The sequence below is a fragment of the Macrobrachium nipponense genome, chromosome 26 (genome assembly GCF_015104395.2).
Source record: "Macrobrachium nipponense isolate FS-2020 chromosome 26, ASM1510439v2, whole genome shotgun sequence".
Classification (NCBI taxonomy): Eukaryota; Metazoa; Arthropoda; class Malacostraca; order Decapoda; family Palaemonidae; genus Macrobrachium; species Macrobrachium nipponense.
The window spans coordinates 75,700,566-75,718,529 of NC_087215.1; the positions used below are offsets into that span (position 1 = coordinate 75,700,566).

The 17,964-nt window shown below is 38.7% G+C and overlaps 1 protein-coding gene across 14 annotated transcripts in view; it reads left to right on the forward strand.

The window, feature by feature from the left end:
* The window catches only part of LOC135200451 (cystathionine beta-synthase-like), a 189,514-nt gene that overhangs the window by 135,821 nt on the left and 35,729 nt on the right, over nucleotides 1-17,964 (forward strand). Inside the window, exon 1 of one of the 14 annotated variants that reach the window (XM_064229106.1) lies at nucleotides 3,225-3,281. The exons of 9 other annotated variants lie outside the window; for them this stretch is intronic. In XM_064229106.1, the coding sequence (XP_064085176.1) occupies nucleotides 3,240-3,281 (42 nt within the window). In that variant the 5' untranslated portion in view covers nucleotides 3,225-3,239. Of the gene's footprint in view, nucleotides 1-3,224; nucleotides 3,282-8,949; nucleotides 8,974-9,749; nucleotides 9,910-17,964 lie in introns of those variants that run through there. 4 more of the 14 variants (XM_064229110.1, XM_064229112.1, XM_064229109.1 and 1 more) reach the window with 4 other exon arrangements.

Sequence of the window (17,964 nt, forward strand, 5' to 3'; positions counted from 1 at the left end):
TTTCCATGTCCCACACTAAACTCCTTAAAGCACTCATTTATAAAAATTTCGTTTTGATTATAAATTAAGATGTTATCCGATATCTCGTTTATTTCTTCGTTTATACAGAACTACTCGTTGAGAAATCATGCTGTAACATTTTACATGCACATACAGTATATATTTTAGAATTTGACTAAAACACTTGACTAACAATACCTTGTTTTCATATTGCTGTAAGTGTAGCATACAGTAATTAGCTAGCTAAGACACAAGGTAATTATCACGGTATATCGTGAATTTTATCGACCGGTGAACTCTCATGGCTAAGAAGTTGAAAAACATGAGTCTTTATAAAAACTGGAGATTTTGTGCATCACTCATCAGGTTGGAAGTTTATCACTCCTTCGAAATAATCTTTAAAAAGGGTTCAGCAAGAGTTTACCTCAAGTTCAATGAAAGTTGACCTGATTAAGTTCATTGAGATCTTGTAAAGTCCATTGAGAGTTGACCTTGTTACGTAACGGACGATGTATTGTGATAGTTTTGTTCACATTTAGTCTTGCATGCCCACACTACTGGAAAACAAAAACCAAAATTGCACTTCACCATAGCATTGTCAGGACGGCATCTGAATACAGAGTTTGTACAAAACAGGCTTTTTGTACAAGTACTAGTCTTTTAAAGAAATGTGCAACTGTTGACTTTTTTTTGTGTAAGATGTGGTTTTATTGAGGAAAATTATTTATTGTAGTTGACTGATTAACATTTTTCTCTTTTATGAAAGCAGTGTAGCCAATGAAGTGTCTCAGGAATTCGAGTAAGTTTGTGTGACCCCCTGTATATATATATATATATATATATATATATATATATATATATATATATATATATATATATATATATACATACAGACAGTATATATGCATATATACAGTGCTAATGTATCATCTACATAGTAATACTCTAGGTATGGAAACACTTTTTTAAACATTGGTTTTTCTGTTTTATTTGAAATAAAAACATTTTTTTATCCAGATTTAAATAGTGTTGATTGTTTTAATCAGATATATATTGTAGCTAGAAAACTCCTTCGAGCAAGATAAATGCTTAAAAGGATAATTTCCTTTTTCGTTGTGTGTGTGTTGTGGGGGGCGGGGGGAGGGGGAGGGGGAGAGCGCAGTTTGAGGGGTTAGGTTCCGCAACCTGGAGGGTTCGCAATCTTGATATCCTAACGAAGGAAACTAATTGCATTTCCCCCCCGTTCTTTATAGTTTGTTAGGTTAGTGGCCTATATATACGAAGAGTTCTCCTACGTTCCAACCGATAGTTAGAAATGAAACGCTTCGATTTGCAAAGTAACAAGTAGATGACGTAAGGTTGGGAGTTACCGTTGGGTAGAAATGTGGTCGTGGATTTGCATTCATTATGTAAACAGTTGCTTTGATCGTGTTTTGAGTCGAAAATATTCGTCTAAATTGTTTGACCAGATTAAAAAAAAAGAAATGCCAAATAGATTTGTGATTTGATTGCCTTTCAAATTTACATTCCCCAAAAAACAAGCCAACTCGTACCCAGGTCGAACACATCATCTGGGCTACTCGAACCCAAGTCAAATCGTACCTTGGTCAACTCGGGCCTCCATTCGATTTGTACCTAGTGGCATTGTTGAACACTTGTGAACGGTAACAAGTATACATATATTCTTTATAAAATAAGTAAATAAACTAGCTCATTGCTATAAGTTGCCGCAATAGCATGAGCTGGCCAAGTGTTCCAATAACTTTCCATGAGAAGACATCACTGCTGGAATCCAGAAGTTGGTTACCTTTTAGGAATAGTTGCTTCCTAATAACTCCCACAGTAAATTATGTTGTCTTAAACATTTTCATTCAGCGAGAGGCAGATTGTTTCGTATTTTGTATCGTTTATAGTACCACAGAAGAACTTACCTAGAGTTGCATTGGTGGGAGATAAAAATACGAACCAAATCGTGTATAGGAAATGTTAATTTGTGCTCCCAGTTGAGCTCTTGAGTTCGATAATGGCCCCTGTTCCTTTCGTAAATTGTTTTAACTGGTCACCTAACTGTATGAGCTACGGGTATAGTTCCATCAATTGCACAGATGAGCGTAGAGAGGATTTGAGTGTTGTAGGGAGAAATAAAGAATTCTTTGCTGCCCGCTTTTGAGAAATTGATAACAATAAAAACGCCCTAGGGAATTGAATTGAATACATATTAGAATGTAGGTCAGAGGCCAAGCACTGGGACCTATGAAGTCATTCAGCGCTGAAAGGGAAATTGGCATTAAAAGGTTAGAAAGGTGTAACAGGTTACAGGAGGAAAACCTCAAAGCAGGTGCGCTATGAAACAAATGTTAGGAGAGGGTGGAAAGTAAGATGAGAGAAGAGAATATGAAAGGAGGTACAGTGAAAGGATTGAAAGGGGTTGCAGGCTAGGGGCCGAAGGCACGCTTCAAAGAACCTTAAGCAATGCCTACAGTGTATCGCATGAAGTGCACTGATGGGAAAAAACTCCTAACAAAACTCCTTAGTAACAACATTTATGAGGCTCATTATCTTACAAGTGTATGTCATTGAGCTTTTTGCGAATTACAGTAAGATCATCTTTGGACTTCTGGACATTGGGCTGCAGTGATCACAGATAATGTATCGCTGTTACTCTAAATTTAATACAGTCACCCTGATATTTACAGTTTTGGGGTTGCCTATGTCGTCTTCCCAATAAGGTGTCTGTGCGTAACTGCTTATAGCTCAAGTTACTCTTGAATTCATTGTGGTGTGTTTAATGCCCATTAGAGAGAGGGGTCGCAAAGGATTATTTGATCACTTAATTCGAGCTTCCAAGAGGCAGATGTGTGCAACTTAGTAGGATACTTTGCAATTGAATGACTACCATCTCTAGACTCAGTGCCGTTCAATAGGCCTATTGGAGGTCTGCAAAAACGGATTCAACCGTCAAGTTTGGGCATTGGGCATGTCTTCCTTTGAAGTTTGACCCGCACTGATTGGTCAGCCTTTGAAGAGCTACGTAGTAGTTGAACCAACACGAGTCTGAAGCACCTCAGTAGCGTGGTTGGTACGGTCTTTGCCTGCCACCTCGGTGGCCGCGAGTTCGATTCTCGAGCATTCCATTGAGGGGTCAGGGATGTGTATTTCTGGTGATAGAAGTTCACTCTCGACGTGATTCGGAAGTCACGTCAAGCCGTTGGTCCCGTTGCTGAGTAACCACTGGTTCCATGCAACGTGAAAACACCAAACAAACAAACAAACCAATACGGGTCTGTGAATTTTGCACCAGTTGTCACCAGGTGGATACGTCTGATCTGGTCGTAATATTTAATAATCATTCATGTAGTGTTGTATCTGCCCTTCGACTGTACCTCTGTAATCATTCATGGAGACTTTATCTACCCTTGAACTGTATTTGTCATAATTGTGCGATTTCGTCTGGATATGGAGTTTACAGAATCTAGTGTTGTTGTTTTTTTATCGTTTGCCTGAATGTGTTTTCACATTTACTCTTTGCCACTCATTTCACTGCTTTGGTGATGAAGGCCGACCTTCACCGTAATGTAGCGCCTCAGCGGCGTGGTTGGTATGGTATTAGCGTCCCACCTCGGTGGTCACGGGTTCGATTCTCGGCCATTCCATTGAGGAGTGAGAGATGTGTATTTCTGGTGATAGAAGTTCACTCTCGACGTGGTTCGGAAGTCACGTCAAGCCGTTTGTCCCGTTGCTGAATAACCACTGGTTCCATGCAACGTAAAAGCACCATACAAACAAACTTCACCGTAATGTGAGGAACTACATTGTCTCTTATATATTCAGCTTTGCTTTGTATATAACTATACATTACCGAGGGTTTCATGCTTCAGCTGTCAAAGCGTGATTTGGTTTGCGGTGTATCATGCATGGCCGATTTTAAGTTTATCTGATCAATTTGATCAGTTGGGCCCACGCGCCTTAACGGGGCACTGCGCCAGAGTTACCATTTGCAGCCTGTTCTGAATTCTGAAAGGAAGAAACCGCCTAGGAAAACATGAAATGAAGAATGAGGGAGTATTATTCCGCACATTATTATGCATTATGCATACACTATATTAATAGAAAATCTTGACTTGGAAAGTCATTTTTATATTAGAAAAGAAATCGTCTTAATAATAGTTCTCTGAGTGCAAGATGTTGCCGTCTCAGTTTAAAGAAAACCGAGCTTCGAGGGAGAAAGGGAGCCGAGTTTGGAATTTCGAATTGGGTCATGCGATTCCTAGCACCTGCCCTGTGCGTATATGATCGCTCTGGCCGAACAGAATTTAAAAAACTTTCATTTCTTTAGGAACGAGATGATCTCTTTTGTCCTCAGACAGCTTCTTCGTAGCTAGAAGCAGTGACCTCTACTATCGTAATCAGCGCGTCAGGAGATCCAAGATAACAAATTGATAACGGTAGATAATGTTCTGTAGCAACAAACGAGAAGTGCCTCTTGGCCCTTTGGTACATTTCCATGTTAGTGACGTCATTGCTGCAGTGATATACATATGTAATATTTTGTATGTATCATATATATAAATATATATATTTAACATTTATGACATTAGCAAGTAATGATCGTTTAGGGTTGGTCAGTGTGACTGTATGCACATTATGCAATATGTATGAATATTGGAGGAAAAGAAATGGGACAGTGACCGAAGTATATACATACATACATACATACCTAAACTATCTGCACATATAAACAATAGATTAGTGTGTTGGAGAGTTTTGGGGTGGGGGGTTGTTGGTTCAGCGTGGGAAATTCCTTAGGGTATTTATCAAGATGACGACGTTGTGAGAATTTGATTTTTTACTGAGTACGACTTACTAACAGATGACATAACTCGTTCAGGTTAGCTGTGAATGACGCAAGAAACGTAAACTTTTGCTGTTACAAAGACACGAAACACAGGAAGATCCCCATAGCTTAGTCAGTTGTATCGGAAAACCAAATGAAAGGAATTATTTAACACGAGCTCGATGACGCGCGGTCCCCCTCCCATGTCAATCCCCCCCCCTAACCTACCCTGCATCGCCTGGGGCGGACAAACAGGTTTGCTGTAGGGTGGATGTTTCATGTCTCCCCTACTTTTCCGGACAAACAGGTTTGCAGGAGGTAGGTCGATGTCTAAATTCCCCTACCTACCACACCCCACCCTCGGTGGACAAACAGGTTTGCATGAGGAGGGTGGGTGTGTCATGTCTCCCCTACCTACTTGGGGTGGACAAACAGGTTTGCAGGAGGAGGGTGGATGTGTCATGCTTCCCCTATCTGCCTAGCACAACAAGCAAGTAAGGTTCACTCCGATTTTATTATTATAGATAGATTGAAAATGCATTTTCAGATGTTTTATTTCCTAAATTCCACTATTTCGAAGATACAGTAAACATCCACAGGTTTCAGATACAAGAGAGATAAATAAGAACCTCTTCTTTTCCTTATCTGAGTCTGATCCTTATCGTGGCCATAATCAGCATCGGAACATGAGGACAAAATCGTAGAGGTTAATGATGATGGAATGTGATGGCGCGATTTTCTCCTTCAGAATTATCTGTGAAGGAAGCTCCATCAAACCTACTTTAATTTTTTTTTCGTTTTTTATTCTTGGATACTCAAAGATAAGGCTTTTTTTTCTTAAATAATTTTATTATTCAAGATTGAATAACAATAGAAGATATGATAATGAACCAGCCAATTAGAGGTTCATCATCCTGTCGATCTCCTCAGTGATGAGAAATTGTTAGGTCCCTATCTATCTTCTGGCCCCCTAAGGCTATTGATATGCTTGGAAAAAAAACAAAAAAACAAAAACAAAGCATGACTATTACTTTTTCTTAGTTTCTGATCTTAAATTTTCAATGGCGGTTTTGAACTTACCTTTCTTGACATTTTTTTTTTTTTTTGGAAATCTATGAAATTTTTAGGCTGTCAAACCAAGCCCCGGGTGCCACTTTCGCCCGTTCAGTGCTGAATACATTGAAAAGAGGGAGTTAAAAGGGTTGGACAGCAAGGCTGAACTAAGGGAAAGGGGAATGGAGGTGAAGTAAAATGCTTAAAAGATTAGGTGCAGTTATGTGGCCGAAGGGAACGCTGCAAACCCCATTTAGTTATGCTTGCAGTGCACTACGTAAAGCACAATGACGTCACTGCCGCCCTACATAGTTTTTGACACTTTTAAAGCCCGGTTTTTGATACCTTGAAAGCCCGGTTTTTGACACTTTTAAAGACCGGATTTTGACACTTTTTTAAAGAAAGCCCGGTTTTTGGACAACTTTTTAAAAGAACCAGTTTTTGATACTTTAAAGCCCGGTTTTTTATTTTAAACTTTTAAACCCGGTGTGACACTTTAAAAGCCGGTTTTTGGATACCTTGCAAGAGCCGGGTTTTTGACACTTTTAAAGACCGGATTTTGACACTTTTAAAGCCCGGTTTTTGACACTTTAAAAGACCAGTTTTTGATACTTTTAAAGCCCGGTTTTCTTATACTTTTAAGCCGGTTTTTGACACTTTAAAAAGACCGGTTTTTGATACTATTTAAAGCCCGTTTTTTTTGAACACTTTAAAAGACCGGTTTTTTTATACTTTAAAGCCCGGTTGTTTATACTTAAGCCCTGTTTTTTGACACTTTAAAAGACCGGTTTTTGATACTTTTAAAGCCCGGTTTTTTATACTTTTAAAGCCCGGTTTTTGACACTTTAAAAGACCGGTTTTTGATACTTTTAAAGCCCGGTTTTTGACACTTTAAAAGACCGGTTTTTGATACTTTTAAAGCCCGGTTTCTGACACTTTAAAAGACCGGTTTTTGATACTTTTAAAGCCCGGTTGTTTATACTTTTAAAGCCCGGTTTTGACACTTTTAAAGCCCGGTTTTAAAAAAAAAAAAAACTTTTAAAAGTCCGGTTTTGACACTTTTAAAGCCCGTTTAAAAAAAAAACTTTTAAAGCCAGGTTTTTGACACTTTTAAAGCCCGGTTTTTGACACTTTTAAAGCCCGGCTTTTGACACTTTTAAAGCCCGGTTAAAAAAAAAAAAAAAAAACTTTTAAAGCCCGGTTTTTGACACTTTTAAAGCCCGGATTTTGATACTTTTAAAGCCAGGTTTTTTACACCTTCAAAGCTCAGTTTTTGACACCTTTGAAAGCCCAGTTTTTGCCACCTTTAAAGCCCAGTTTTTGACACCTTTAAAGCCCAGTTTTTGACACCTTTAATGTCCAGTTTTTGACACCTTTAATGTCCAGTTTTTGACACCTTTAATGTCCAGTTTTTGACACTTTGAAGCTCGGTTTTTGACACTGAAGCCCCGTGGCGGACCACCAGATTTGGTGCCTGGCCTAGAAGAGGGTATTAGGTTATTAGTGCCACAGAGTCTTCGTTCTTGAAATCGTATGTTGAGGTGTGATTGCAGGAAGGGGGGACTTATTTTTTAATGGGCTTCAAGTTTTTGCTGCCCAGATCCTCGCGTACCAGTAGCCTCCAGTTTATGATTAAGCACTGGTATCTTGTTATCAGGACAAAACGGGTACATGGCCTGGTTACCCGGTTCTGTTACCGAATCCACTCGTGGGATGCCACATGTGCAAGGCGTGTGATGTAACTGCACTTCTGTTACATATATTGGTGCGTTGTTCTTTCTGTAAAATTCATGAAATAAAAAAGAAGAAGACATGCAACACAACGCATACTTTAGTTTTCACAGCAAGACAAATGAATATATATATTATATATATATATATATATATATATTATATATTATATTATATATGTATAGTATGAATATATATATATATATAGAATATATATCATATATATTTATATATATAAGTTAGATATATATATAATATATATATATCTATATATAATATATATATATATATATATATATATAGATATATAATATATATATATATACATATATATTTAACATAATTATTTAGTTGTGTATGACAGATCCTGTGAAGAATTTTTGAAAAAAGGAGGGATCTATTGTTATTCTTCCGTCCTTCAGGTGAAGCTCTTTGGATATTGACAACATTCTTGAACAGCGCGTGCAGGGTATACCTTTTTTCGAATATTATGCAATCGATAATATCGAACCCTTCTTTTAGGTCAACCTGTTTTCTTTTCGGACAGTTTAAAACAACAATTCGGGATTTAGTTTTCTTTCGTGCAGACGTTCATGTCGCCTCGTCCGTTTTCTTAAAAAAAAAAAGAAACTAACAAAAAGTTAAACTTGAATTCTTTCGTTACAGAAAGAAACATTTGCTTAAAGTCTAACATCTGTTACTGCCGCGTCCCCTGTGTCCGCATTGTTCATAAACATCAGCATAAAGAATGGCCTTCGTATTTGGGGGGATTATACGATAAAATACATTGTATATTTTAACTAATTGTGATAATCTTAAGAGATTACATTTTCAAAAAAGCTTTGTTCGAGAAATATTTCTTTGAGTTGTTCGTCGTTCTTCATGCCTGCTACTCCTATTTTCTGCCGGGCGATTCCACCCTTCAGAAAATGGTATTGTTTCTCTGCACGGAATCCGAGGAGGAAGAATCGAGGGAAAATTGGCGACGTGGATTCTGGGAGAAGTTATGGCGCCCGCGCTCTGAGATTTACTTGTTGATTTTACATTTTTGCTGCGGGTATTTTTCCATATTCGTGATGTATATTCTTTCTTTTTTTGTTGGAGGGCGGTTTTTGCATTCGATGTGGGGTGGTTTTGTTGGTTGGTTGGGCCAGGTGGCGGAGGTCTCTGCCTGTTTTGTTCCTGGATCGCAATTGAGTTTTCTTCTGCAGCTGGTTTTGCTGCAGAAGTGATCCTCTTGTGGTGTGACAGGGTGTGTAGTACGAAGTTCCGTCCGAAGCTTTGTGAATGCCGGAATTGAAGCATTTTCGCTGAACTTACCTCACCACAAGACCTGTAGTACTATTATGTCAGACGTATGTGTTTAAATGTACATTATTTCTTTTAGCTTGACTTTGGTCGTTTTCATGAACACTTTCCAACAGACGAACATACTAGGTCTAGAGACTTTATGAGAAACGTTATCTCTCCCCCGGTAACTTTTCTCTTGATGTGAACTAGTCCCACCAGTACCTACTTCCGGTCCTCGGAACATCGCGTGTGAACTCATTTTCGAGAGTCATCATTTCACATCAAGACCCCCCTGGCATTTCCTCCAAGATGATGAAGATTCGTGTTTACTTATTGCTCAATATTGCAGATTGCAAGCCGAGAGGAAAGCTAATGTGTTTTCGAAGAAGGCCTCGCAGTTCGCTGAGGTCATGTTTATGCCTACTCGTGCGCATGCGCAGTTAGATTGTCTTATCCCCGATGCGTTGTAATACTTCACGTAATCACCCGTAAATAACCTTTCGATGCAGCTAGTTATCTCTACGAAAAAAAGATAAGAAGAAGCAGCAGCAGCGAGAAAGAAGTCAATGAGTTGGTCTTCGAGAGGATCTTCTTCTCTTCTTGTGTTGATAATGATGACAGTAATCGTCGTGACATAAAGTCAAGGACTTTCCTCCTCCTCCTCCTCCTCCTCCTCTTCTTCTTTTGATAATGGATAGAGTGCCCCACGGAAACTTCCCTTGACGTGCCTCCTGGAAGAGCCAATTGGAGCTCGGCGTTGTGTGATACCAGCCAATTGAAAGGCGGGTGGGCGGGGCCTCTGGCTGTATATTTAAAGAGGGAATGTCTCCAGGTGTAACTCCTTGAAGGTACAGACCTTTATACAGGTATCCAGTTGTACTCGAAACTTTCCCGTGTTCGCTGTGTGTGTGTGGGGGGCATCTTTGGTTTTCCTTATTGGTTTTGATTGGTTTTGTGCGTGCGTCGTTCGTTCTGCCATGGGGAAGTCAAAGGTAGTAAAGGTATTTTATGACGTTAATGTTCCTAACTTGTGGGGAACACAGTGTAAGTGGGATGTTTGTAGTAGTATGTTATCGAAGGCAATGGTGTAGCTGTTGTGTTGTAGTAGAACTTACCAGTTTAGCTGTGCTTAGTTGTAATACAGTATTGCGTGCACTCACGTATAGTACCAACACACACACACATACACACACACACACACACACACACACACATATATATATATATATATATTATATATATATATATATATATATATATATATATATATATATATATATATATAATGTAGAATCTACTGGTCACTTTTTTACCAGATACATATGAAATTGTAATAGCCACAATGCCCTCTTAACTTCTTGAATTCTATGCTCTTCTTTGGATACGCTTGTCACTACAAAGCTTGATCCAAGTTCAAAGAAATTTGAAGAAGAAATGATGATCTCCGGTACTGGGAAACGAACCCAGGTCCAATAATCACAGAGAGGCAACGTGACCTCTATGTGATTATTGGATCTGGGTTCGTTTCCCAGGACCGGACATCACAATTTCTTCTTCAAATGTCTTTAAACTTGGATCTTCAAGCTCTGTAGTGACAGGCGTATCCAAAAAAGAGCAAAGAATTCAAGAAGTTAAGAGGGCATTGTTGCTATTACGATTGCATACGTACATACATACATACATATATACATACAAACAAACAAATATGAGCTACAAACCACGAAATGAGGTCATCCATGTCTAGGAATTGCTTGCAAATTGCCAAAAGAAGTCTGAATGACATAACTTAAACATTGCCATGTCAGTTGTAGGCGCCAAGTGACGACAAACGCCTGAGCTAACGGTCTCAGTATAATTATTTTACTTCCCGAATACTCTGGATTTCTTAGGTATTTATTTGTTTATTGGATACTTCTGTTCAACTATCGATTACGCGAGATGGGACGTCGCTGATGAGTGAGATGGCTTTGTATTTCCTGTAAAGTGTTTTAAAATGTTTGTCGGGATTCGTGAGGCAGGATTTGGATGATAGGGCGGATTATCGATTGTCAGGTGAGGTCAAGATGTGTTGGACAGTTCGCAGGGAACGCGATGATTCTCTCTCTCTCTCTCTCTCTCTCTCTCTCTCTCTCTCTCTCTCTCTCTCTCTCTCATTCCATATGCCTCATTTCTACTGCGCATGCTTTAGATCTTTTTCTCTCTCTTTCTCGATGTTTCTCGTATCTTTTCTCAACTATTTAACTCTCTCTCTCTCTCTCTCTCTCTCTCTCTCTCTCTCTCTCTCTCTCATATGCTGCATCTCCTTACATATGTTTTAACCGCAGTGACTTTTTTCCTTGAGGACTAAATAAAACTAGTTGGCGGAGCATTAGCCCGTCATAGCTCATCGCGATCTGGAGAAATCATAGCAGGAATCCTCTGGTGTTAGTTCTGGATATAATTAGCCTTAATGATCTAAGTGGACAATCATGGAGGGGCTTGGAGAGAGAGAGAGAGAGAGAGAGAGAGAGAGAGAGAGAGAGAGAGAGAGATCTTTAATGGTCTTTGTAGTTTCCCTTTTTTTGATTCACATTTATATGTATATATATGATATATATATATATATATTATATATATATATATATATATATATATTGTGGTGTGCCTGGCAGTGGGTCACAATGAGACTCAAGGGCACCATAATGAGAGAAGGAAGTCTATCTTTAGAACAGTTTGTATTATTATATTCTCGTTTGAAAGACCATAAGTCTCTTATTTATAATCACTCGTAAAATTACCCTCTCATGATTTCATATGTTGATGACTGTTCAAGCAGGTCGATTGTCGTACTTAAACAAAATCTACTGCTGGTTTAATTGGTCACTCCAGTAATTCCTGGAAATTCCAGCCTCTTTGCATCGTCACCTGTGTTAAAGAAACGAAGTACGTTTGTTATGAAGTGGATTGCATCGCTTGTTATGTGAAGAAATATATGTAATTTTGACAGATTTTACCTCCCAGATGGGTAAAACTATTGACTGATTGGTTTATTCAGTGAATCCCATAATGTCGAAGGTGTTACTGTAAGTGAGATTTCTAATGGCGAATCTAGTGGTTACTGTAGAGATATTTTTCCAGTTTTTTGGTGCTTCGTTTCTGAGGAGAATTCCCTTTCTCTCGCTGCCAGAAGAAAGTGTTCTTAAACGCCACAAAATGCGTACTGATGCTGACGAATACAGGTATCGATACTCAGGTCTAAGATACCAAGTCGTATTCATGTGGTAGTACTTCGAAAAGCTCGCGTTGGACGCTACATGAACACGCTAACAGTTGTTAAGTCATTCCATTTACTGTAGTTTAGCGAGCCTGAGCTGGACGAACAGATTTAGAATTCAGCTCTTGCAAAAGTTTCATGATTTTGCCACTTCCTTGAGGGAACCGTCGTCTTTTCGAGAGCGTTTCTTTGCAATAAAGAACTCAACCCACTTCTGTGAGGAACGCACCTTTCCCATGAGCGCTGATTCCTTAAAAATCTTAGTGCCTAGGCCTAGTGCCTAGTGTCCATTGCTCTAGAAAATTCTTGGCTTCTTAAGAACTTTCCTACTGTTAGGGCCGTTTCCTTGCTATTGGTATTGTGATTGTCCTGTTGATACTCTGTTCTGTATCATACCTGCTGCTGTTATCAGGAATTTGTTGCCATATATGACATGGCCGTTGGATGCTCACCTCGGTGAGATAATTCAGGTTCTTGTCTGGTAACCAAAGCATTAATTTACCTTTGCCTGATGCATTTTATTTTCGATGGCTTGGTAGGAAACAATGTTCACACTTATCAGTAGCAGTTTGTAGCAAATGTTTTACCGTTCAGTATTTCAATGGGAAGTTCAAAGGATTCGCTGATAGAAGATAAAAAAAAAAAACGTGGCGTCTTAATATCTTCATGTATAAGTTGGTACTAACATTCCAGCTGTAAAATATTTACTTTTACATTTGCGTGTTTTTGTACATATGTATTTATGGGGCGTGGTTTGAAGAGCCGACTGTCTACCCAGAAGAACCGTACCCTAAGTTCAAGGTCAATTGTCAAGCTGTGAGATGTATATATATACTGTAATAAGAATTATATCACATGGGTAAGAGTGTTTCAGATATGTACTTATAGATTGGCGATAGGGTTTAGATTAAATTATGCAATCGTATAAGTAGATTTGTTATGTAAATCGTCTTTGTCAATTCACCAAAGTAATGGATTTAAGGAATTAATGATTACTTATCAGTAGTGATAAAAAAAAAGTTCAGACGTTTATTTTCGAACACGATTCGAATCAGGTGTTCGAACTTACATCTTGATTTAATTCTGTTTTCCATTTATGATTGACATTTTATTTTTTTATAGGTCTATACGATTTATTCTTGTTACGTGATGCAGAAGCAATAATTCAGGCCTGTATGAAAAAATGTATTATCTGCTAGTATGTGCGTGTGTGCTTATTTTTGTGCGCTGTTAATTTGATCATAAATCCAAGTCTGCAGATTTAGATTCTCTGAAATTGGCGAAGAAAATTCTTTAATCCGGAACTTGATGTGCGTTTCCTTTTTGTCAGGTTTTAACAGAGAAAAGTTTTTTTTTTTCTGTTACAGGCGGGAATTTTACCAGTAATATTGATTGTAGATTAGGGTGACCCAGTTTTCACGTCTAGTTCAATAACAACTTCGAGTAAATTCTGTGCAAGTTAAGAAATATGGCTCTCTGGGTGTGGTAAAACGCTTTATATAATAATAATAATAATAATAATAATAATAATAATAATAATAATAATAATAATAATAATAATATATGCTGGAAGTAAACCCTGTTTTAAACATGTTTGATTAAGAGTAATTGTTGCCTCAGCTGCGTTAATTTTATAAAATTAACGCAGATGAGGTAGCAATTACTTTCAATAAAATAATAATAATAATAATAATAATAATAATAATAATAATAATAATAATAATAATAATAATAATAATAATAATAATATTTAGGGAGCGCTATAAAAGACTAAGTAAGTGCTCCTAATGATTGAATTTTAAGTTTTTTTCTTTATATTATTATGACTTCACAAGAATCGCCTTTACTTCAAAAACATTTATATGAACCCATATATAAATGATAACGAAACAGAGCCAAGAGAAATGCGTATGATACGAATTCCTTCCCACACAGCTCTGCAATTCTTTTTTTTGGTCAATACATTCATTATCAGGAATGAAATATACTATTATTCGTTAGTCCATGTTTCCCCTCTATCCCTTCAGTATGGAGAGCGTAGACGCCTGGATGACGTGAGAACGAGAAAAAGAAGCTCTCCAGTCTTGAAACCAGGTTCTCAAGAACTTCAGATTTTTGTCAAGTTGATGCGTAAGAGTCATCGAATTTTTTGTGCCTAGTGTCATGTCATTATTTCTCCTCGGACAATACAGCAGCAGCATGGAACATGAAAATGTCCACATGTACATAGTGTGTGTGTGTATGCACATACCTGTAGTCCCCTCCCACCCCCTACCCCTTTAGGTTTGTTGCATGTTGACCGTAACAGAACTCCAGTCACGTCACAGTACCACACTAATGTCCGCCTTGCCTGGGAAAACCCTACCTTGAGTCGGAAGAACTTCGTTAATACCTGTGTTTTTGTGATTCCACAGTACTCCCATCCTATCGGATTTGTTTACCTTCCGCAATTGCATAATGGTTGCCCTTGCTCCGTACCCTGCATGCCATCTACGTTGCACGAGCACCGCGTCTGTTATTATTATTATTATTATTATTGAGTGTCTGTGCGCATTTTTTCCGCAATTCCGGATGCACCGTTTCTCGTGACTTCAATCGTCGTTACTGGGAACTTGGGGCAGAACGTTTAAAAAAGACGTAACGTTCGACCGTTGATGATGATAAAAAGAAAGATAAAATAAAAGAAAGGGCGCAATTACAGGCTGGGATTCACGCAGCCTTTAAGGAGTTTTCTGGCCACTCCACCACGCCCGCGCTTTCTTTTGTTTCTATTTTTTTCACAGGATGACGAGAGATATGGGGAGTGTGGGCGGCGGGGGAGGGGGCGGGGGGGAGTTATAATAAACTGCGTGTTGGGAACTATTGTCTCTTGAGTATAACGTTTTTGAATTCAATGTAAATTGTTGTTTTGTTGACGTTTCGTAGCGGAAGAAGTATGTAGATTTTCAAAGTACTGGGGAAGATTGTGTTTGTAGAAGAAAAATGGCAGTTCTGGCCCAGATTTCGTTTTTAGAACGGGGAAATTGTATTGTGACATTACAATACAATACAATGAGTATATATACTTTTAATTTTTTATTTATTTATTTATTTTTTTACTTGTAGTGCAGCAGGGTGCCGTCAAGATTTCGTTATGTGGTCGGGAACGACTTCACTGGGTTGACTTTCTGTAAAAGAAACCTGCTATTGAGATGGCTTCATCTGTCCGCCCTCAGATCTTAAAAACTACTGAGGCTAGAGGGCTGCAAGTTGGTGTGTTGATCGTCCACCCTCCAATCATCAAACATAGCAAGTTGCAACCCTCTAGCTTCAATAGTTTATATCAAGGTTAAAATTAGCCATGTTCGTGCCTCTGGCACCGCAGCATTACAGTGCCACCACGGCCGGGTGAGAGTTACATGAGCCGCTGCTCATACAGCATTGTACGCTGTTCAGAAAACTCGATTGCGCCGAATCGGCACATTTTTAACTTGGGTATTAGTTGTTGATGAATGGAACTAGAAATGTTTGATTTTCTATGTGAGTCACGATCAAAGGAACTTTTAAAAGTCGAAATAAACCAGTTTATGTCCCTCGCAAATTGCGGGGTTACGCGCTCTCTCAAACACCATCTTTCGTGGCCATCTTTTACGCACGAAGCAATTACGAATATCGACGTCGTGTCTACCAGGATTAATTAATAGAGCACAGGGTTATACCGTCCCGTCATTACTGCGCATATATATGACGTCATTGGTAGGTGGCCATAAAAGAAAACCAAGAAAGCAAGTAAATTAAGGGTCACTATGGTAATTGTTTACCCACATCCATTCTCTATCTCTTTCACGACCTTGTGTGAGAGAAGTCCCCGTTAATCTCCAGGTACTGGAAGATAGTTTCCTTGTTCTTCAAATCTTGTGGGGTTAAATACTAACTGATGACTTTTTTTTTTTTTTTTTTTACCTGAACCTCTGTCAGATCAGACACGTGACGTCATGCGCGAGATTGTCTTATTTTGGTCAGAAGCGGTACAACCAATTCAAGATGGTGGTGGTCTAACCCGGTACTCTTTTAATCCTGGTGTCTCTACCACTTTGCCAGATGAGTTGCGTGACCTCCTCCGGGAGATTCCGTCGACCTGATGCTAATTTTACCCGCTCTCTAATTTAAGGTCCGGATTTTATGCGCTCCCCCGGGCGCCCTCGCTCATTCCCCGTGGGGATTCCAATCCTCCCCAAACTGGTTTATTGAACCGCAGTACGCAATTTTTCCACGAGGGAGATGGATAGCTATACGCCTCGTTAATTCTCGCCATGGCATTGACTGGTGATCCCGAAATTGAAGGCTTTATTAAAGGAATCTTAGGAAACTCTTGTCACCGAAGGCAACTTTGACAACTTTATTCGGTTAAGGACTTTTTGGAAATGTGCAAACTCAGATACACTGAATGACGAGTATCAGCGCCTCAGTGGCGTGGTCGGTATGGTGTCGGCGTACCACCTCTGTGACCGCGAGTTCGATTCTCGGGCATTCCATCGAGGTGTGTGAGATGTGTATTTCTGGTGATAGAAGTTCACTCTCGACGTGGTTCGGAAGCCACGTAAAGCCGTTGGTCCCGTTGCTGAATAACCAAAGGTTCCTAAACAAGGAATGGCATTAAATATAGAATTTTGGCCACAATACTTCTTGAGCCAGGAATCCACTATAATGTCCATCTCCTTCAGAGAAAGTCTTATCAAGATGATTTGCACTAGTGTGTAAATATAGATTATGTTACCTTTGTCGTATGAGATGTTATTTTCCAAAAGATAATTAGTTGTACGCGTTGTTATTTTCGTCATAGTTCTTATCAGAGAACTTTTTTCATATCAATGGTTTGGTTGTTATGGCTTTTCATGATTTCTCTCTTAGTCAGTAGTAGGTATACCGTGGCTTTCATATTTCCTGTTTCCGTGAAGAAAGTGTAAGTACATCTTTTTTAAAAGTACCAGGACTGACGAGATTTCACAAGTTGGAGAAAAATCTCTCCAGAATCCAGGCATGCAAAGCGGAACGATAACGATCGAATATCTCATTCAATAAAGAAGTAAATAAAGTATCTAGTTTACAGGTGAATACGCGTAAATTAGTCTCACCTGTCAAGTTGCCTTCGATTGTGATATTTTGCCCCCGTAGTTGTTGTTGTTGTTGTTGTTGTTATTATTATTATTATTATTATTATTATTATTATTATTATTATTATTATTATTTTATTATTATTATTATTATTACTATAGAACATTTAGATCAGGCATACACAAGTCAGTAAACTGGAGACACATTTCAAACAAAAGTATTATTTTCATTGTTTTTCATTCGACAGTCCTGTGTATTTTTTTTTCAGTGAAGGGTTTTGTGCCATACATAGCTCTCAAACTCCTAACCTTATTATTATTATTAATGATTAAATTACGTTGAAGTTAGTGCTTTTGTGTTTGGAAATGCATAGGATGTCAGTATGCGTTTAAAAGAAGATTACTCCAATCATTCACGAGATGACCATCCATTTTCTGGGAGATGGCTGGAAGCCTCTTAAGCAAGTGACGTCATTCAGTTGTGATTGCATCCTGCATAGCGTTAATGCTGCATCTATACGAGAGACGAATACGCCCTGCGTATTTTCCCATTGCATGTGTGATGATCATTACGCTCAACGTTCTGTATTGATCCCGCGGAGATTACTTTCCGCCCTGGTACACAACGGCGCCTGTTTAACGGATGCATTCCACCACTTTCTCCCAACGTAGTGCTAGACTCATAGCCCCACTTTAGCCTCGATCTGCCT